General features: G+C 41.5%; 1 protein-coding gene across 5 annotated transcripts in view; it reads right to left on the reverse strand.

The window, feature by feature from the left end:
* LOC135099835 (ADP-ribosylation factor GTPase-activating protein 1-like) overlaps nucleotides 1-22,659 on the reverse strand; it is a 54,845-nt gene that overhangs the window by 20,831 nt on the left and 11,355 nt on the right. For 2 of the 5 annotated variants that reach the window (XM_064002423.1, XM_064002420.1), the window contains exon 9: nucleotides 20,587-20,661. The exons of the other annotated variants lie outside the window; for them this stretch is intronic. In XM_064002423.1, coding sequence (XP_063858493.1) covers nucleotides 20,587-20,661 — 75 coding nt within the window. The remainder of the gene's footprint in view (nucleotides 1-20,586; nucleotides 20,662-22,659) is intronic. 5 annotated transcript variants of the gene reach the window in all.

Genomic DNA, 22,659 nt, shown 5'->3' on the forward strand with positions numbered 1-22,659 from the left:
CTTTATAAGCAAAGTTGAAGGTAGTGAACATAATCATATCTCTGTTTATTAATACAGTCTTTCCAAAGATATATCATGAAAGCAATTTAATTTTATAGAGTCGCACTGTTCAATCTTTCCTTGGTATGTCAATGATTCCAGTCTTTTAACCCTTTATATTTTTTTAGGTGTTTTTATCATTACAGTCCCTCCCCAGGTATATTATGCAAGCAGTTTAACTTTACCTAGTCGCAATGTTCAATCTTTCCTCGGGACATCAGTGGCCCCAGTCCCTCAACCCTCTCACTGCGATATGCAACAGTTCACACCACTAAAGGCACAACAATGCAATATCTTTACACGCTCCTACAGGAAAGAAAAGATGGAATGAAAGAACTTTCTAGTGTATTAATATTACCATTATATATATATATTACTATTGTTGTTGGTGTCGTAATCCAAGGAACACCAAGAGATGAAATACAAAAAGGAGGTGGAAGAACATGCAACAACAAGAATTAGGGGCGTAGGAAGATTGTGCAATATAAAAGCGAGACTGTCATTATTATTATTATTATTATTATTATTATTATTATTATTATTATTATTATTAGGTCTTATTATTAACATCATCACCATTATTGTGTAGGAGGGAAACTGACCTGGTGACCTAGGACAAAAAATAAAAGTAAAGCAAAATTAAATAAAGAAACAAATAAGTAAATAAAAAAAATATAAAAGACAAGAAAACCGGAGAAGAAAAACCAAGAGAGAAGGTGAAGACCATAACTCCTCCACGGGTCGACATTCACAGCTAGAGACACACGGGTTGACATTCACAGCTAGAGACACACGGGTTGACATTCACAGCTAGAGACACACGGGTTGACATTCACAGCTAGAGACACACGGGTTGACATTCACAGCTAGAGACACACGGATCGACATTCACAGCTAGAGACACACGGGTTGACATTCACAGCTAGAGACACACGGGTTGACATTCACAGCTAGAGACACACGGATCGACATTCACAGCTAGAGACACACGGGTTGACATTCACAGCTAGAGACACACGGGTTGACATTCACAGCTAGAGACACACGGGTTGACATTCACAGCTAGAGACACACGGGTTGACATTCACAGCTAGAGACACACGGGTTGACATTCACAGCTAGAGACACACGGATCGACATTCACAGCTAGAGACACACGGGTTGACATTCACAGCTAGAGACACACGGATCGACATTCACAGCTAGAGACACACGGGTTGACATTCACAGCTAGAGACACACGGGTTGACATTCACAGCTAGAGACACACGGGTCGACATTCACAGCTAGAGACACACGGGTCGACATTCACAGCTAGAGACACACGGGTCGACATTCACAGCTAGAGACACACGGGTTGACATTAACAGCTAGAGACACACGGGTTGACATTCACAGCTAGAGACACACGGGTCGACATTCACAGCTAGAGACACACGGGTCGACATTCATAGTTAGAGACACACGGGTCGACATTCATAGCTAGAGACACACGGGTTCGGAGGAAAGTGATACTGGAGTTGAAGCGTCAAACCCCAAGGCTAGGGCACAGTGGTCAGGGTTATCATATGCGACTAACTGTTGAGGAAGAATGTCACAAGGTTCTTACAGGCGGGGCGGGGCTAGAGACACGCTGGTTAGGGAAGATGATACTGGCTCGTATTCAGAAATGCCTGACTCTCTCACCACAACAATATTTCAAAAGCCACAGAGATAATTTGCCGGGTTCTCACGAGTGTTTCTTCAGTTACATAGAAACCTTGTATCTGTCACTGGAACCGAAAAAAAAAAAAAGCATCCTTAAAAACCCGTGTAACTTCAACTAGAATCTTTCTTCTGTTAATAATGTAGAAATCTTGTTAATTTCTCACTAGATCCGTAGGAAAAAAATTAATAAATAAAAAAATAAAAATAAAACATGCAGCTTTAAGTAGAGCCTTTTGAAAGTAGTGGAGGTGCGGTGCAGAAGTGTTTCAGAATATGGTTCCAAGCGTCACAACCTTCTTCTATTAATAATGTAGAAATCCTGTTAATCTCTCATTAGAACCGAAAAAAATAAAAGTGTATATATATGTATATATATATATATATATATATATATATATATATATATATATATATATATATATATATATATATATATATATATATATATATATATATATATAAACCAGCATCTATAATTTTTTAAAACTAGTGGAGGTGCGGCGCAGAAGCGTTTCAGAATACAGTCCTACGCGTCAACAGCCAAGGCTAGATGGTCAGGGATATCATACGAGTAACTAACTGCTTGTGTCGGGGAGAAGTCACGCGGCTGCTGTGCTGGCGTGGCGAGGGAGTGGATGCCAGACAAGGACGGCGCCGGCGGGGCAGACAGACTACCAAGGTTCCAGTTTAAGCCATAATAGAGAGAAGGAGTATGAAGAGTGATTATCTAACCCAATCCCTCACGTCACTATGGTCACTATGGTCCTTCTTCACTGCCACTCCTGCTCCTCCTCGCTCTACATCTCGACTCTTACTCATCTTCATCATTCTCTTTCTTCTCTCTCTCTGCTTCCTTCGTTACTCATGGATTCTATTTTTTTGTTCTGTTCGTCTGTACTTTTATACCTTTTGTTTGATGCTGGAGGAGGAGGAGGGCATCGTCAAGAAGAAGAAGAAGAAGAAGAAGAAGAAGAAGAAGAAGAAAAGAACATCAACAGCAACAACATCAACATCAACAACAACAAGGACAAAGATAACATACACCAAGTTACAGCGGAGGAGGAGGAGGAGAAGGAGGAGGAGGAGGAGGAGGAGGAGGAGGAGGAGGAGGAGGAGGAGGAGGAGGAAGAGACTAAAAATAGCAACAAAACTAATACACACAAAAAAAAAAAAATAATACAGGGACGAAGAGAAGAGGAACAAGAAGAAAAGGAGAAGTCGAACAAATACATAATCAAAGTAACCTTCAATCATTATCCTAAAAATACTGTACCATCTCTCTCTCTCTCTCTCTCTCTCTCTCTCTCTCTCTCTCTCTCTCTCTCTCTCTCTCTCTCTCTCTCTCTCTCTCTCTCTCTAGCTCCATCCTCGCCCACACATCTTCCCTGCCTACCTCCTCCCTACCTTCCTTGCCCTGCCCATCTAGTAGCAACACAATCCCCAATATTTAACAACACAGTTTTTCCATTCACGCAGCCCAGTCCAGCCATTCAATACACTCGCCAACGCAAACACAAGCCAACACTTCCTGCACAACAAACAACAGTACAGCATCCACGCAACTGCAGCAACACATAAAAAAACCTAACACCCAGGGGAGAGAGAGAGAGAGAGAGAGAGAGAGAGAGAGAGAGAGAGAGAGAGAGAGTTTAATTGCAGTATTATGGAGCGGGAAAATAAATGGTAGTTGTGGGTGTGGTGGTAGTAGTAGTAGTAGTAGTAGTAGTAGTAGTAGTAGTAGTAGTAGTAGTAGTAGTAGTAGTAGTAGTAGTAGTAGTAAGTATATAGTGTTACGACGACGACAAGGAGGAGAAGGAGGAGGAGGAGGAGGAGGAGGAGGAGGAGGAGGAGGAGGAGGAGGAGGAGGAGGAGGAGGAGGAGAGTAATAGTTGTAGAAGGGCAGATATGAACAAGGGCAATAAACAAGAATAAAAATAGATGAAGAGAGATGTACCAGAAAAAAACAGAAAAAAGAATGCTCGAGAAGAAACAAGAAAATAAATAAATAGATAAAACAAACAAGTGAAGCGCTGGAGTAACTAACGCAAACAAACGCAGCGTAAATGAAAATACAAATAATACAGATAATTGAAAGTAAAGAGCATAGACTACAATAAACAAATAAACAATGAACCGACATGGAAATACCTAATAATAGAAAATAAAATAGAACAAACTCCATCAAAACTCAACAAATCAATGAAAAATATCGCGAGAGCAGCAACCTCGCCATCTTCAATAAAACAAATGAAACACGACAACCGCAAATTTACGTGCGATGCAACCAACACTCACTTCTCGCCCTCTCCCGTCATCCCCCCCCCCACCCCGACCACACGAGAGAGAGAGAGAGAGAGAGAGAGAGAGAGAGAGAGAGAGAGAGAGAGAGAGAGAGAGAGAGAGAGAGAGAGAGAGAGAGAGAGAGAGAGAGAGAGAGAGAGAGAGAGAGAGAGAGAGAGAGAGAGAGAGAGAGAGAGAGAGAGATCGTACCTCACATAGTTAAAACAAAATGACTCGACCATAAACAAAATTATAACGTAAACTTCATTATATCCCTTAAGAGTAAATTTTTCCACACAAATAACAGAAAATTCATTAGGAAATAAAACACATATTTTAACCAACGGGATAAAACAAAATTAAGACGAAACACGACACGAAATAAAGATTCAATCCTGCCACCTCCCGCCCCGCCTCCCCCCCCACCAAAAAAAAAGAAAAAAAAATCGAGATTCACATTTTAAAACATTTCAAGCTCTCATAATAAGTATTTTCAAAAGCCACAGAGATGACTAGTCAGCTTCTCGAGGGTGTTTTTTTCCCCCATTAATTGCACGCCTTGTTAAACTATCACTGGAATCATGAAAAATACAACTGGTAAAAAAAAAAATGAATAAATAAATAACTTCAACCTGTTAATTAAAAGTAATCGAGATTGCGCTGAAACATTGAAGAACACGGCACCAATTTTGTTAGCCATCACTTGAATCATAAAACTACAACTGAAAACCATCCAAAAACTTCAGCTACAGCCTGTTACAAGCATTCGATATGACGCTGAAACATTTAAGAATACAGCCTCAATTTTCTATACATGTCCATCCAAGCAACACCACCGTAATGACTCGTTAAGTATATTTCTGCACTATTCTCATTTCCTTTCTCCTGACCCCGCTCGCTTGCTCGCTTGCTTGCTTGCTTTCTCACTCGCCTCACAAACACTTCAGCACTTTATCTCAATTATACCTAACAGACGGTTTCCAAGAGTGTTTTCATGATTCTAATGATAGTTTAACAAGGCATCTACATCACCAATAGCCAAAAGCACTCATAAGAACACGACTAATCATCCCTGTAGCCCTGGAGAGAAACAGTCCTGAGAGAGTAAAGCATTTCAGAACAGGAGCCTTACAATACATAAGCGGGAAAAAAGGGACGTGGTTATGTGGTCTTGTTGAGAACGTGATGCCTTGTATGTCTGTCCACTGTCTCGAAGGAGGGTTGAAGGAAATAAATTAAAGGGAAAGGAAGAAAGAATGCCTTTTTTTTTTTTTTGACGTTCAATGAATTAACTGTTTGTTTTGTCTTATCAAGGTAGTCGTGTCATTTAAAGGTTTTAGTTATGCATTGTTCTGTTTGTGTCATCTCTTCTCTCTCTCTCTCTCTCTCTCTCTCTCTCTCTCTCTCTCTCTCTCTCTCTCTCTCTCTCTCGCTGGGTCGATCTCACTCTATCTCGCTCTATCTAGTTCTTGTGAGTGTGTCTGTCTGTCTCTGTCCATTATACTATTGACTTTGTTACTCTCTCTCTCTCTCTCTCTCTCTCTCTCTCTCTCTCTCTCTGTTTCCATTACGTTAACAAGTTTATTCACCCTACTCTCTCTCTCTCTCTCTCTCTCTCTCTCTCTCTCTCTCTCTCTCTCTCTCTCTCTCTCTCTCTCTCTCTCTCTCTCTCTCTCCCTCCCTCTCTCTCTCTCTCTCTCTCTCTCTCTCTCTCTCTCTCTCTCTCTCTCTCTCTCTCTCTCTCTCTCTCTCTCTCTCTCTCTCCCTGCCTCTCCCTCCCTCTCCCTCTCTCTCTCTCTCTCTCTCTCTCTCTCTCTCTCTCTCTCTCTCTCTCTCTCTCTCTCTCTCAGGCAGGCAGGCATTGAATGTAATAGAAAGGCCGTTGTTGCATTAGAGTTTGATAGCTTTGCATAACCCAATCCTGCAAAGTCACGGGCCATAACTCTCCCCACACGCTGCAATCTCAGGGACCAAATAACCAAGGGAACAGATACACCAGTAAACAAATAAATAAATAAATAAATGAATGAATGAATGAATAAATACCTAACCTATTTAATTACTAACTAATTAGCAGGCTGACTAAATAACTGATTAATTAACCGACTGACTGACTGACTGACATACTGACTTACTGACTGACCGACTAACAAGCAAACTGCCAAGCTAATTTTAACCCGCTAACCAACCAACCAATTGACCGACCAAGCAACCAACCAGCTACCTAAATGAACAAATTGAAATAAATAAATAAACATGCATTCTCTTAGGGGTAAACACGCTCATGAACCATTATTATTATTGCCAGTGAAACATATGAATGGCTAAACGTGTAAAATAAACAAATGAAGAATAAAATACATAAATGAATGGATGAATCGTCAAATACATATAAGCACCCTCATAAATAAACCAAGCAAACAAACATGTATTCCTGTGTTTTGTTTTTGGGGAGCAGGTGTGTTGAAGGGGTGGGGGTGGGGGGGACGGAGGGGAGACGATAGCATACACTCGTAAATATCATACGTTTTAAGCACTTATGGAATATTATACACTTTTTTTTATGTAATTTATTTATTTGTGACTTGAAGGTTAAGTTATATTTGGATGCATAAGTAGTTTGTTTATTTATTTATTTATTTTGTTTATTTCTATTTGTTTTGATGTGCTTATTTTTATTTATCTATTTATGTATTTATTATTATTTTCATCGATACATTTGTTCATTCATTGTTTTCACACTGATGTATTTACTTTTATTTTCATTTATGTATTCATTTATTTACTTACATTTTCTATTATCGCATCTATTAATTTACTTTTTCTTACCACACGACGCATTTAGAGCAGATATTTTTTTTTTCATTAGTTGCCGAGTTTGTCGTGAGAGGCGCTGTTTTTTTTTTCTTTCTATTTTTTATTCCTTTAATTTTTTTTTTCCCCACACCACATTTTTTTCTCTCCTGTAACAAACTTTCATACAGCAATCTAAGTTTCCCATTCCCGAAACCTTAATTTTTTTTCCCCAGTCTCTTTTCCCTTTACGAACATTTTTTTTTCCCGTCTCTCTCTCTCTCTCTCTCTCTCTCTCTCTCTCTCTCTCTCTCTCTCTCTCTCTCTCTCTCTCCCCCACAACACGGGCAGCGGAACATAAATCACGTCTTTACCTTTTATAGATATTTTCCTTCCCTGCATTGACATTTTCCTTCATTTTTTTTTTTTTCATTTTCCTTTTCCTATTAAATCCAACCGGACCCAAACACCCACGCAGCATCCTGTTCCGCCTGACCCTCCCACGCACGTACGCACACACACACACACACACACACACACACACACACACACACACACTCACACACACACACACACACACACACACACACACACCCTATCCTCGCCTCCAGTAGCTAAACTTTAAGAGGCGAGATCACCTTTCTACTTTAACAGCATTTCTAAAACCATGGAGAGAGAGAGAGAGAGAGAGAGAGAGAGAGAGAGAGAGAGAGAGAGAGAGAGAGAGAGAGAGAGAGAGAGAGAGTAGGGGTTAGGGTGAAGCAACAGTTTGTCATCTGTACTTGGGTGAAGTCTGTTGTTGTTGTTGTTGTTGTTGTTGTTGCGGTGGTGGTGGTTGCGGTGGTGGTGGTTGCGGTGGTGGTGGCTGTGTATTTTCAACCCTGTCATATGAATTTCTCTCTCTCTCTCTCTCTCTCTCTGAATTTAACATGTCGGTTTAGGTTATCCTGTTAGAGAGAGGTCAGTCACCTACCCGCACAGCCAGCGTGCCAAGCCAGTTAGTCAGTCAGACACTTAAGACAGGCAGCCATTCAGTCTGTCAGTTAGCTAGACACCCACCCACACAATCACCTAGGCACCCAGTCAGTCGCCATTCCAGCCTATTAGCCACCAATGTAACCAGTTAGTCAGTTAGTCACTAGTGCGGCCAGTTCACTGACATGGCCAGACACTCATTCAATCAGTCAACTACCCAACTAACTACCCACACACTCACCTATTCATGCATCCAGTCAGCTAACCAGTCTGTCAATCAATCAATCAGTCAGTCAGTCAGTCGTTTGGTCGGTCAGTCAACCACCCAACCAACCACGAGGTTAGCCAGTCAGCCATCCATTCATCCAAACAGTCTGTTACCCATCCATCCAGTCAGTCAGCCATCCACCCAGTCACCTATCCATCCAGTCAGCCAGTCAGTCAGTCAGTCAGCCAACAATACACTCATCCATCCATCCAGCCAGCCATCCACCTACGAAACCAGCCATAAACCCATTGAGCCACGTAGGCAGTCAGTCAACCTGCCAGCCAGCCAGCCAGCGCCCATGCAGCAGCAAAGCCCCCTTGTACTCAATAACCAGTCGTCTCTCTCTCTCTCTCTCTCTCTCTCTCTCTCTCTCTCTCTCTCTCTCTCTCTCTCTCTCTCTCTCTCTCTTCCTCGAACCCCCACAGTAGCTGCTCCTCCCACCCAACTAAAGCCGCCGTCGCCTACTCCTCTTCTTCCTCCCACCCTCTCAGCTCTCTTTTCGCTCTGATGTTGAAAGAGCAAAGGAAGGCGGGAGACGGAGGAGAAAAGAAGGAATAAAGGAAGGAAGCAAGACAGAAGGAAAGAGAAATAAACAAAGGAAACAAGTAAGAAAGGAGAGAAGTAAGCAAGCATGAAAGGAAGGAAGGAAAGAAGGAATCAAGTAAGAAAGTAAAAACCAAAAATAAGGAGGGAGGGAGGGAGGGAGGGAGGGAGGGAGGGAGGGAGGGAGGGAGGGAAGGAAGGAAGGAAGGAAAGTAGCAGGTAAGGCACGAAGCAAGCATGAAAGGAAAAGGAAAAATAAGAAAATGGAAAGCAAACAAGCAAGGAAGGAAGGAAGGAAGGAAGGAAGGAAGGAAGGAAGGAAGGAAGGGAGGCGGGGAGGAAGGTGGGGAAGGAAGAGAGGGTTGGGAGAGGTTGCGGGAGAGTGGCACTCTTCACGCACGCAAGCAAAAAGATAAAGAGACTCAAGGTGACCAAGCTAATAAAGCGAAAGAGAATGACAAACAACACCACTGCCTAGATCTGCGCGATAGAAGGGAGGGAGGGAGGGAAGGAAGGAAGGAAGGAAGGAAGGAAGGAAGGAGAGTGAATGAATGCAAGAAGGAAGCAGAGTTAATGAATGAATGGAAGGAGGAAGGACGTAAGGAAGGAGGCAAGGAAGGTACAAATAGAGGCGAGTGAAGGAGGAGGAGGAGGAGGAGGAGGAGGAGGAGGAGGAGGAGGAGGAGGAGGAGGAGGAGAAGGAGGAGGAGGAGGAAGGGTAGGTCAGCTGACTACTAAAGGGACGCACTCGCTTCCCCCTACCAGGATCAATCTCACTCGTCGCCACTAACACCACCACCGCCGCCGCCGCCACTGCTGCCGCCGCCATCTCCACGACAAACATTAGCACACGCACAAACACACGCACGCAGGTACTGTACGAACCCTAGTCTCTCTCTCTCTCTCTCTCTCTCTCTCTCTCTCTCTCTCTCTCTCTCTCATGCAAACTCAGAAAAAGTAAACTCCTCTCACTCTACCTGCACTTCTTTATATATATATACTTTCAGGAGTAATAATTCAGAAGCACACACACCAGCTATTAACTCTCGCCCAGCAAAGCATGACTCGGTATTGTACAAAGACAGTGAGAGGATGCGGTGCGGTGCCTTGAGGTGAGGTGAGGTGAGGTGGCAGCATACGTGGTGTTATTGATGGTGATGGTGATGGTGGTGATGATGATGGTGATGATGCGTGGTGGTGTTGAGTTCACGCTGACGAGCATCACCATCACACGCTGGATATCTAAGTGTTAACCGATCGCCCTCCCACTCACTCCCTCTCTTCGTTCCACTCCCCTACCTTGACGTCACGCTCAAGTATTCTTCATCATGGTTACAGTCGACTCTTCCCTCCCTCCTTCCATCGCGGCTCGTCTCACCCAGCAGCGCTTAGGCCAGAAACAAAGCAAGGGAATAATATACGACTGGATCTGGTAACACAGAACCCAAACAAACAAGTGGCTTTGTAAAAATACCCAAACAAACAAGTGGCTTTGTAAAAATAGTCTCCCTTTTACCCTCCTCTTCTTCAGTCCATTTCAGGTGAATAAATTCCTCGGGGTTACAGGACACGCCGCGTCTTCCTCGCCAATAATAGACATGCAAGGCGCGTCTCTGCTCTCATTAACATAACGAGCAAGACTTTTATTTAAGTTATCCCTTTTTTTTTTTTGTTTCGCGTCCAGTACCAGCCTGTTATTTCATTCTTTCTCTTTTATTGTCCTTTCCAGTTGATGTTCAGGTTTTCTGTCTGAATTATGGATGGCATGGAAGGGCGTGGGTCACGGGGCGGGGCGGCGGACAGCTTGTTTCCCTGGTCACTGTGCTGTTTCCGTGGCCACGCTGTCACAACACAAGCACACGCGCGCGAGATTACAAAGAACTTCCACCACCCCAGCTTCACTTTCTAACAAAGGCCCGAACTACTACGAGCTAAACATACGATCCTTTTGTCTGTGGGTGGCACAACGTCACAATGAGGGCACTTTCGAGTGCGTCGGCACTGGCACCCGAGTGGTGTCAACGCGGGGAATGAGGCTGGCGGCGACACAGAGCAACGACACTGGCCCGTCAAGCAAGGCGGGGTGGAGCTGCGTCAGACAGGGAGCACCGCGAGGCTGGCGCGCGGCACCCTTACGCACCTAAAGCCGCCACACGACTGACTACACGTCTGGCTCGGTGCCACTTTATCCGGCTCTTGCCCGCCCCCGCCCCCACCCCTCACTACTTCCAGCCCCACCCAGGAGGCTTTTCTTTCTTAAACTTTCCGCTCACCAACTACCCGCTTTCTGCAAACCTGTTCCATCCCTTCGCCGTGACAGCTGGCGGCAACGTGTCAACACGCTGCAGCCCCGCCCGCCGCAGCCTCCTCCTTCGACCGCTCCGCCAACACACCCATCATCCTGCTGGGTATTTCCTTCCTTTCCCTCACACCTCTCGCGCCGCCGCCGCCGCCGCGACCACCTAGGTCCGATCGTTTGTGCCATCCTCAATTAGCCCCGCCACATGGTCGCCTCGGCTAGTTTTGTTTACGTGTCTGTGCATGACTGGCTGCTCCTCCGTGCCGCCCCACTGACGAGAAGGCGGGATGGCGATTCCTTGTTTGTTTTACACTGCAATGTTTTCACGACTCGCCTGCTCACGCCACATGACGGCGCCCCACTCACGTCCAGTGTTTAATAGGGGCGTATGAGGTCATGGCTTCAAGGCCCGAGTAGCGAGTGACACTGACTGGGTGACTCACTTTAACGGCTATCTTTATCCACCTTTAAAATGACGGTCTGAGTTCTTTCACTCCATGCTCTCTCTCTCTCTCCTCTCTCTCTCTCTCTCTCTCTCTCTCTCTCTCTCTCCTGCCTGGCCTGGAGAAAGGGGAAAAGGGGTCAGTGATGATGATGATGATGATGATGGCTCTCAATTTCCATTGTCATCATTCTCGGTATAAGACTGGAAACGGAAACCATCAGTCAAGCAAGACGAGGAGGAAGAAGACCAAGTGAAGAAGAAAATGGGAGGAAGAACCAGTCACGTGCCAATCATTCTCTCGACCCTTGATGTCCAGCCTTCGATCGCCTCTACTGGGACGACAACTTCGGAACATCGCCTCTATGACCTCAACTCCGGGACATCTACCTCTATGACATCAAATTTATGACCTCGCTTTTAGGACATCAAATTTAGGCCGTCTCTTCTAGGACATACACTTCAGGACATCAAATTTAGGACATGAACACCAGGATATCGACTCTATGTAGGAGACCAAGTTTGAGACATCATCTCCAGATATCTGTAGGAAATCAAGTCTAGGACACCAAAATCAGGAAATAAACTGTAGGGCATTAACTAAAGGACATCAAATCCAAAACGTCAACTTTAGGATATCATCAAAGTCGATACACAAACTTAAGGACATCAAGTATAGGACATCAAATTTAGAACATCAACCAAGGAACAAGAATAAGATATTAAATTCATGACATCAATATAAAAAAAAAGCCATCAAATCCAGACTTTACATCTGCTGAGTACATCAATCTTAAGGACACTAACCTGTAACAAGAAAACTTCCCTTCACTCTAAAACGTAATTCCTGGGATAATTAAGCGTACAACGAACTGTTTCGACATGCGACCTTACCTCAGACTTTAATCAACACTTAGTCTAACCTACTCTAACCTGACCTGAAATGACATGACCCGAAACACCAGCACATGACAGTCTCAGTGTCACGTGACCAGACTTGTTGCGCAATCATGTTACAATCAGTTAATCAATGCAAGCGTAACATGATATCAAGGAACAGTAAAACATGCGAGAGAGAGAGAGAGAGAGAGAGAGAGAGAGAGAGAGAGAGAGAGAGAGAGAGAGAGAGAGAGAGAGAGAGAGAGAGAGAGAGAGAGAGAGATTTGTAACTTGTAAACAGCAGCATTCCACCAGATTCATGCGAGGTGACAGGCGCGCGTGAAGGTCAAAGGCAGGAAGTAAGAGTACGCGTCCTGAATGCCGTGTGAGGTCAGTCGACTGAAACCGTGGAATAAATATGCAGGTGCGGAGTAAGGAAATGGGCTGAACTGAAAGTACACACACAAAAAAAAATAAATAAATAAATAAATAAATAAATAAATAAATAAATAAAAATAAACAAATAAATAAATAGTAATAAATAATAAATAATAATAAATAATAAATAATATATAAACAACAACAACAACAACAACAACAAATAAATAAATAAATAAATAATAAATAAATACATGAAATAAGTAAATAAAACACAAGCGCACTTACAAGCACATTAATATTAATTTTGATATCAGTATTGTATTATCTCGTTACTCCTTGTATATTTTCGGCTCTTGGATCGCCTACACCAAATAAATCGATTATTATTACATTATTATTATTATTATTATTATTATTATTATTATTATTATTATTATTATTATTGCCATCATCATTAGTGTTAGGGCCAGCAAACAAAGTTAAAAGGCAGGAAGCTGTAAAAAAAAAATAGAAAGAACGACCGAGAGAATGAAAATGGAAAGAACGAACGAACGAACGAACGAACGAACGGACTGAACGAACGAACGAATGTACTAGTTAAATAGCTATAATGGTTCTTCATCTAGTACTGTATAGGTGGCCAAATAAAAACGGTTGTGATAACAACATAATACTATACAATATAAATAAAGTGAAATGCCTGCGGGTCACGTGTCCGCCACCGAGGCCAGACAGACACGAACCCATGTCCGCCAGCAAGGATGGGCGTACACAGCCTGTCGATGGAGGGGTGGTTGCTGGCCGGGTTAGGTCACTGCCAGGGCTGGCATCCGGAGACAAAGGATGTGAGGACTGACCTCACCCCACGTGGTGATAAGGCGGCCGGAGGCCGGCGTCAGGTCCCAGGGGAAAGGCGCGCCATAAAATGTGGGCGGCAAGGGTGTGGGCGTGTGTCCCCACACCAGCACACGAATGAACAATTGAAAGAAAACAGAAAAGAAGAGAGAGAGAAAAAAAAAAAACTGACAGGGAGGGATAAAATATGAGTCATACAAAAAAGAATAGTTTGGGTGGAAAAAAAAAAGATTATTAATGATAAAAAATGAGTAAGGAGATCAAAGGACTTGGGGCTGAAAGGAAACGCAAAACGCAACGAAAGCTAGAATATGACAGATTACACCACAACTAAACACGATGTTATATTAAAATTTTAACACACATCGAAACTCAACACACACATACTCGTACACATAAAAGCTGCCTTACGTTAGATTAGATTAGACAAGGTTACGTAAGACTAACACACTCGCTTAGGTTAGGACAGGTTAGTTTAACAACTTCAAAATTCAACACCACCTCCCATACACGTAATAGCTAACTTGAAGCAAAAACTACACATGTATATCGTAGTCTTAGTTGCTCTTGACTTAATATCGCGGCCAGTCTCTTGTATAAAGAAGTTAACGCGAACTATATAACCACAGAACCAGTGTTGTTGTTGTTGTTGTTGTTGTTGTTGCTGGTGATGGTGGTGGTGCTACTGGCATACTGCTGGGGGTGGTAGCGAGGGAGATAGGACAGAGAGATAAAGGGGAGGAGGGGCTTTGCAGGAAATGAAAGTCTGTGACCCACAATCAGCACTACACGCGTTATAATGTTACACTTATTAAATGATTTGTTGCGTCACTTCATTACCTTTGTTTGTTAAGAGATTATTATTACGTTCGTGTGTTCCGGGGTTGAGTGAAAACGTCATCCATCATTAGCTTCGTTTATTTGCTTTAATTTAGCATGTTTTGATGTACGTGGCTATGTGGTTGTCCCCGTTCATTCTCATTTGGTTTATTAATGAGACTCGCTACTTCCCTTCAATATCTACTTAATCATTATTCTAATTACTAAACATCATATAATTATTTCGTGGGTGTAACGTTAAAAATTTTCATTCGTTAATTAATCAGTGTGCATAATTTACTGTGTTAACGGGAGGTTCCTTATAAACACATGCCTTGTTTGCTGCTTTAACGGAAGATGTCTTGTTAATCCGGACACTACTTCCTCTTTCAACGGAAGGTTCCTTGTTAGTATGTGTGCGTCTCATTGCTTTGACGGAAGGCAAGTGTTGGGTTGTTGGTGTGGAGTGTAGCCTTCACACCGGCACTCCCTCACGTGTTCCTTCTCACTGTCTGGCTCTTCTGTTTTCTTCTTTCTCTTTCCTTTTCTTTCCTCTTAACCATTACACTGCCTGATATATATATATATATATATATATATATATATATATATATATATATATATATATATATATATATATATATATATATATATATATATATATATATATATATATATATATATATATATATATATATATATATATATATATATATATATATATATATATATATATATATATATATATATATATATATATATATATATATATATATTTTATTTTTTTTTTTTTTTTTTTTTTTTTTTTCAGTAGTCTTCTCTGCATGGTTGGTACAATCTTGCAATCCTCCACTTTTGTCTTTCAGCATTATATTCTGGGCACCACAGCAAATGTTTCAGAATATGACATATGCAGTTTAACATTCTGTCGAATTCAGAGGGGAGTGTGCCTTTGTTGCCAGTGTGCGACGAGAGATGACAAGATTGCAACAACCATACTGAGAAGAAGGCATTACTGAAAAAAAGAAGTCTGAAAATAGATATATTGAAGGGAGAGGCGGGGAGGCAAGTTTTGAGCGGAACGAGAAAGGCAGATCGGCTCCCCATTCCGGAAGAGGAAAGTTGTGAATGCACCGGAATGCTGATGCTTCGCGCCAACTCAACGCGAAGAAGTGAAGATAACTCGAGATGAAGTCAAATATTTCGCCTTTTTTTTTTTTTTTTTCGCTTACTCTTACTGTTATGCTTTCACTTCTGAGGTTATTTGTTTATGCAGCGTTCTTTCACAGCTATTGTTTTAAGTAATTAGTTGGGTTATTAGGGGTTTCCTCTTATAGTGATACAGTCCTTGTTAAACTATCGCAAAAACAATGAAAAAATATTAAAATCTCTAATAACTCCCACTTCAGTGTTATATATATATATATATATATATATATATATATATATATATATATATATATATATATATATATATATATATATATATATATATATATATATATATGTAATTATTATTATCATTATCATGGTACATTGTTACATTATAGCAAGAATCACTAAAACACCTTTGAAAACTCTAATATCTTCCACCACAGCATGTTACGAGTAGTTTGGCCACTAAAACCTTTAGCACTATACATCCCCGAGCTGTTTATTATATAATATAGTCACTCTATATTAGGCGAGCAATCTAAAATTTGGAATAGATAACGAAAGATACGTTAAAGATGCAGTTACAGGGGCTACCACGTGTAGATATGAAGGGTTCTTGCAGCTTCCCTTACTTTCTTATGCTCGTATGTTGCCAAGAAATTCATCAGGAGTCGTGGCGTGTTAACTACGAGGAGTGGAAGAGATTACTAAATGGGGCGGCGAAAATTAGTCGTAATTATTCTTGTCAGGTCCCGGGATAAGCATGAGAGTGGGAGGGAAGGAGCGGCAGAGGCCGGAGGGGGGACAGGGGATGGTAGCATGTGTGGGAGATAGACAGGGAGAGGGGTGACAGGGGGTGATAGCGGAGAGGAGAGGCGACAAGCAGGGGTGGTAGCGTGGGGGACGACAGTGGGTGGTAGCAGAGGGGGAGTGACTAAGGGGTGGTGGTGTGTGTCCTGCATGGTGAAGGACTATTGCGTCATGGTGTACAAGGAGGGATCAGGGAGAGATCGGACCTTGCCAACGGGGCTCATGAAGGCTGGACGGCTCAATGGGTCATTATGCTACACTCATACCTCGTGATGCCACATACAAGAAGCCTCCGCGTCCCTCATATACGTAGTAACCCAAAACTACGCCTCACACTAAGGCCCGTGCTCTGAAAGGCTTTGTTCTCTCACCACGACTATTTTTCAAAGGCCATACATCATTAGTCAGGTTCTCAAGATTTTTTTTTTCCTGTTCATAATCTTGTTAATCTGTCACTAGCATCACAAAACACCCTTAAAAATCCGTGCCTTTTGAAAGTAGTCAAGGAATCGATGTGCAGCGCAGAAGTGTTTCAGAATATGGTCCTGTGTCCCATACTCTCAGACATTTCGCCATTCTTATCTGGACTATTTTTCAACAGGTTCTAGTCAGTCCAGTGGAAGTTACTGTCTATGTCGCGTACTCTCAGGCATTTTATCATCTTATCTAGACTACTTTTAAAAGGTTGTAGTCAATGAAGTGGAAGTTATTGATGTTGGAGTTAGTTTAACGAAGTTTTCTGCGTCATTTACAGAGAGGATACACCACGCGAATCTGACTGATCATCTTTAGCGTCTTATTCAGTCAATCTAGTGGAAATTATTGATGTCAGTGGTAGCTTAACAACCTTTCAGTGTTATTTGGCACATCTCTTCTTAATTACTAACCACCCTGAGACGTTTTTTTTTTTTTTTTTATGTAGGAGACACCTGCCAAAGGCAACAACCCCCCCCTCCCCAAGAAAGAAAAAAGACCCACTGAGATGCCGGTCCCCGAAAAGGGTCCAAAGTGGTAGTCAAAAATTGAAGGGTAAGTGTCTTGAAACCTCTCTCTTGAAGGAATTCAAGTCATAGGAAGATGGAAATACTGAAACAGGCAGGGAATTCCATAGTTTACCAGAAAAAGGGATGAATGATTGAGAATACTGGTCAACTCTTGCATTAGAGGGGTGGACAGAATAGGGGTGAGAGAAGAAGAAAAGTCTTGTGTAGCGAGGCCGCGGGAGGAGGGGAGGCATGCAGTTAGCAAGATCAGAAGAGCAGTTAGCATGAAAATAGCGGTAGAAGATTGCAAGAGATGCGGCACTGCAGCGATGAGAAAGAAGCTAAAGACAGTTAGAGGAGAGGAGTTGATGAGACGAAAAGCTTTCGATTCCACCCTGTCCAGAAGAGCGGTATGAGCGGAACATCCAACCCCCCTCCAGACACGTGAAACATACTCCATACATGGACAGATAAAAAAGGACCCTGTACAGAGTTAGCAGCTGGAAAGGTGAGAAAAACTGACGAAGACGTCTCAGAACACCTAACTTCATAGAAGCTGTTTTAGCTAGAGATGAGATGTGAAGTTTCCATTTTAGATTATAAGTAAAGGACCAGACTGAGGATGTTCAGTATAGAAAAGGGAGACAGCTGAGTGTCACTGAAGAGGGAATAGTTGTCTGGAAGGCTGTGTCGAGTTGATAGATGGAGGAATTGAGCTTTAGAGGCATTGAACAATACTAAGTTTGCTCTGCCCCAATCAGAAATTTTTGAGAGATCAGAAGTCAGGCGTTGTTGCTTCCCTGCGTGAACTATTTACTTCCTGAAGGGTTATTCTATAACCCTCTCCAAACATCGTACAGGGCACTAATTGCATAACGTATCCCTATTTTATCTCCTTATTTCTTATAGGAGCTTATAAAAATTCTATACGTTGCTTTTAATGATGCGAATTGTTCCATATTGTAATAAGAGGGTTAAAGAAGATTTTGCATCATTAATAGGGGAAAACATCACGAACACCTGATTAATTAATCTCTATAGGCCTTGAAAATAGTTCTCATGAGAGCCCAAAGCCCAAGTACAAGCAAAAGTCAGTGACACGTGTATTCTTAGATGGAAGACGGAAATACGAGGCGATGCTGTAAACCCGTGAGTCACTCACTGCCTTGTAAATTATAACGACCCTCCCCTGCCCTCTCTCTCTCTCTCTCTCTCTCTCTCTCTCTCTCTCTCATGAAGAACAAGAAGCGCAACTCACAAAACAACACTATACTAATATACACTATACTAATAGAGACGTTATGTCTCTACTGTCACACGATCGCCTATAATCAGTATTGTTGTGAGTACTTCATAATTCAACTGCATAAATTCGACGCCACCACCACCACCTCGTGACCGTGACGGCGCATCGAGCAACCGAGGACAGCCACTGGTTTAGCGTTACTTCTCCCTTCCCCTTCCCCGCGGACCAGCCGGCGGACGTGGGCCACTGCTACATTAAGCCCCACTTAGGACTTCAATACGCCACTTTAACCTCTTCTCAGTGCGCCACATTGCTTGGTGTGGCTCGTAAAGCATAACTGTGTACCTTTCTCCCGTGTGCGCAACAAGGAACCTTCTCATTTCGGCTTCAATTTTAAGAACATAACGTAAGAAAATAAGGGAAACTGCAAGAATGAAGGCATCAAGTCTACACATGGCAGTCCCTTTATGAAACAAACCTGCCTATTTCCACCTATCACCTCCATTTATAAGTTTGTCTGATCTTTTCAAGCTCCCTAATGACTGAGCACTAACAAGCTGAGTAAATTTATATAAAGGAAGTGTGGTAAAGAAAGAGAAACAAGAGTGTACAGTTAAGAGAGAGAGAGAGAGAGAGAGAGAGAGAGAGAGAGAGAGAGAGAGAGAGAGAGAGAGAGAGAGAGAGAGAGAGAGAGAGAGAGAGAGAGAGAGAGAGAGAGAGAGAGGGGGGGGGTTAGTAGTAGATGCGAGGCTGTGAGCTGGTGGAGTGAACATCTTGGAATCTTCCACTCAACACCTCAGCGTCCTCGATCTCCATTCTCCATGTATTAACCAGCCACGTGTCCCGCCTGAACAACGTGCACACGCCACTCCACTGTAAATTACCTAGCGATGTGCTATTCCATCTCCTCCTAGGAGAGGAAGTATCAGTGAGTCAGTAGGTGTTCCAATGCGCCAGTCCCCAAGTATAGAGTATGCTCGCTGAAGAAAAGCTATCGGGATTCAATAGATTTTTAAGACGAATATAAAATGCTTGAACTTCATTTGTGTTCTTTATTTAGTTAATCATCTTTTCCGGTTGAAGAAAATCAATTTGAATAATATATATATATATATATATATATATATATATATATATATATATATATATATATATATATATATATATATATATATATATATATATATACTTTTTTAAGACAAGTGTAAAATGGTAAAATGATTTCATTTTCCCCTGCTGAAGAAAATCAGTCTGCTTTCTATAAAGGTCAAACTTCATTTTTTTTTTTCTGCCGTTTTAAAAGTTTGGAGACAAATCCAAAGAAAAGTTACGCCTCTTCGAATGTTTTGTGGTTTTGTCATGCATCTCGGCCACCACACACCGGCTAACATTACACAATATTAATTTTATGTTTGAGAGAGAGAGAGAGAGAGAGAGAGAGAGAGAGAGAGAGAGAGAGAGAGAGAGAGAGAGAGAGAGAGAGAGAGAGAGAGAGAGAGAGAGAGAGAGAGAGAGAGAGAGAGAGAGAGAGAGAGAGAGAGAGAGAGAGAGAGAGAGTTATAATTCCCAAACTGACTCTCATATCCTACAAAATAAAATAAATAATAATAAATGCATAAACAAAACAACACAACAGTGGCAGCTACAGATGCCGCAATTTCCCAAATTGCGTCCACCTCCTGTGAGGAACGCCAGCGGGCTTGCTCGCATCACCATATTGTTCATGTGCTGCAGTCTGTATCTTTAACACCTACAACATTACGTACGTCAATGCGATGCCAAAAACTGCTAGGAAACATAAGAACGTATTAAGCAATAGCAACGCCTCCTTTTACAGCCTTATACTTTCAACTCGCATCAGAGTAGTACATGATATAATAATTACTACATATCTACTTGCACTACCACTACCAAGAGCGCGCACTACGCCAGACTACCTGTTTTCATGGCAATGTTTCCCTAAGAGTAACTTCACAGATTAATCTTTTAAGTGTGTATTTCAAGAGACGAATGTAGCACAAGAATAATGAAACTGTACTTATTATACATATCTAATACTTTTCGATACAGCATACATACTACGTAATTTGTCTAGCTTTATTGTATGCTAACCTCGGTCTGCTGTTCCTCTTCCCCCATCTCCACTCCAGCCAGAGCAGAGATAGTGTTAGAAATTCCATCCAGTGACTGGTAGACCAAAAAACAAGAGACAAAACATAAATAAAATCACAGTACCTCAGAAAATTCTAGAAAAGAATTATCTAGTGAGTCTGGCTTATGGAACAGGATAGTTCATGCAACACTTCACCAGAGATTAAAAACACTCCAGGTTAGAAAGGAAGTCAATGTTGTTTTTCATGTAGTGAGTTCCTTCCTCCTGACAAGTAGTGATGAGAGCAATATAACACTTGACCTTTGGTGGCCTTGTTCTCCCTGAGGTTATCATGAAGGCACAGCACATGCTGCTCTATCAGCACCAACACACACTCCATTCACAAGTATGATGACCGTCTTTGTTCATAAAAAGCAGATGTCATGTTGACATGGGTCAGGCTTTGTCAACTGATGGCAGCTTGCCAGACTGACTACTACTCTGCTGGCACCACACACTTTACACACCTGATACAGGTGGCCTGATGAAGGGAATCTTAATTTCATCAATTAAATTACCATTCCACCACCATTAAATAAGTTGTAAAAAACTGCAAGAAAACACATACTGCATTATGTATATTGTCTAAGTACCCAAAATTTATTATTATCAGAAGCTAATTAGAGAATATGTTTGAATATGTGCTTATTTATAAGGAAGGTTAATGTGAGCAAGGTTGGAGAGGTGATCCTTAATCAGCAAGGCTGAGGTAATTAAGTTCTGAGATTACTATTTTCAGCATAGAGTTTAGATAACAACAAAACTATTAGTACAGTACACCTTTAGCAAAATTCAACAAATTCAGTGGTAATGCTTGACACAGCATGCTAAATTCATAAAACTGGATAACACTAATGATGTATCCATTTCTACCTGTATCATCTGAGTAATGACACATTTCAGGTTATGCTAAAATAACTAGTTGGAAATCTCTTATTTTCCACAAGTCAAAGGTTTCTCATCCGACAGATGTAAATGATATTTCAATGTTACTTAATGCTTCACCACCTGGCAAGCAGCCAACCACAAAAAAATAGCTCAGCAGTAAGCACCACCATGTGGCCAGACTCTGGTAAGGTTGCTACATGCTAAATTTTACAGTTCCTTTCTGGACACTGAAAGATTTATGCTCCTGCAGAACCTTTGATGCAAGACGCTGTCAATTAAATTGATCTTATAATGCACTGTTACCTTGTCAACAAGTATCTATACCATGATGATAATAAAACATGGTGATAAATATTAAGTATAAAGTCATGTATTCTGAGATATTTAATATTCTTTCATAATCCCTGATCTCAAGCCAGCTGACATTCAAGGTCAGACAGGCAGTGCACACTAGATGATGTGCCTCTTTGTACACCAATCATCACTAACTCCCCAAGGCCACACACTCACGTCTGCATGTGGCATGAATAGCTACAGTCTGAAATGTCATAACACTTGTGTCTCATACTTGGCTCACCATATTGGACACTTGTACTAAAACACTAAAACATAAAACACTCATTTCACTTAATAAGGTGTGAATACTTATGTACCTCAATCTGTGTAATTAAATCAGCCTAAATAACAAAAAAATTCTAATCAGTACAGCAATTTATATACTTTCTGGCTGAGATCACTGTACATGTGATGGATACTCATGATTCTTCCAGTTATTCAAAACACATATCAGCTCAAGAAAATAATAATAAGAAAGGTGTTACAATTCTGACCAAGTGTTCGCAGTATGAGTGTGTGTGTGTGTGTGTGTGTGTGTGTGTGTGTGTGTGTGTGTGTGTGTGTGTGTGTGTGTGTGTGTGTGTGTGTGTGTGTGTGTGTGTGTGTGTGTGTGTGTGTGTGTGTGTGTGTGTGTGTGTGTGTGTGTGTGTGTATATATATATATATATATATATATATATATATATATATATATATATATATATATATATATATATATATATATATATATATATATATATATATATATATATATATATATATATATATATATATATTTTTTTTTATAAGTCTTGAAAATGGGAATTTCT

Source organism: Scylla paramamosain, chromosome 4 (genome assembly GCF_035594125.1).
Source record: "Scylla paramamosain isolate STU-SP2022 chromosome 4, ASM3559412v1, whole genome shotgun sequence".
Classification (NCBI taxonomy): Eukaryota; Metazoa; Arthropoda; class Malacostraca; order Decapoda; family Portunidae; genus Scylla; species Scylla paramamosain.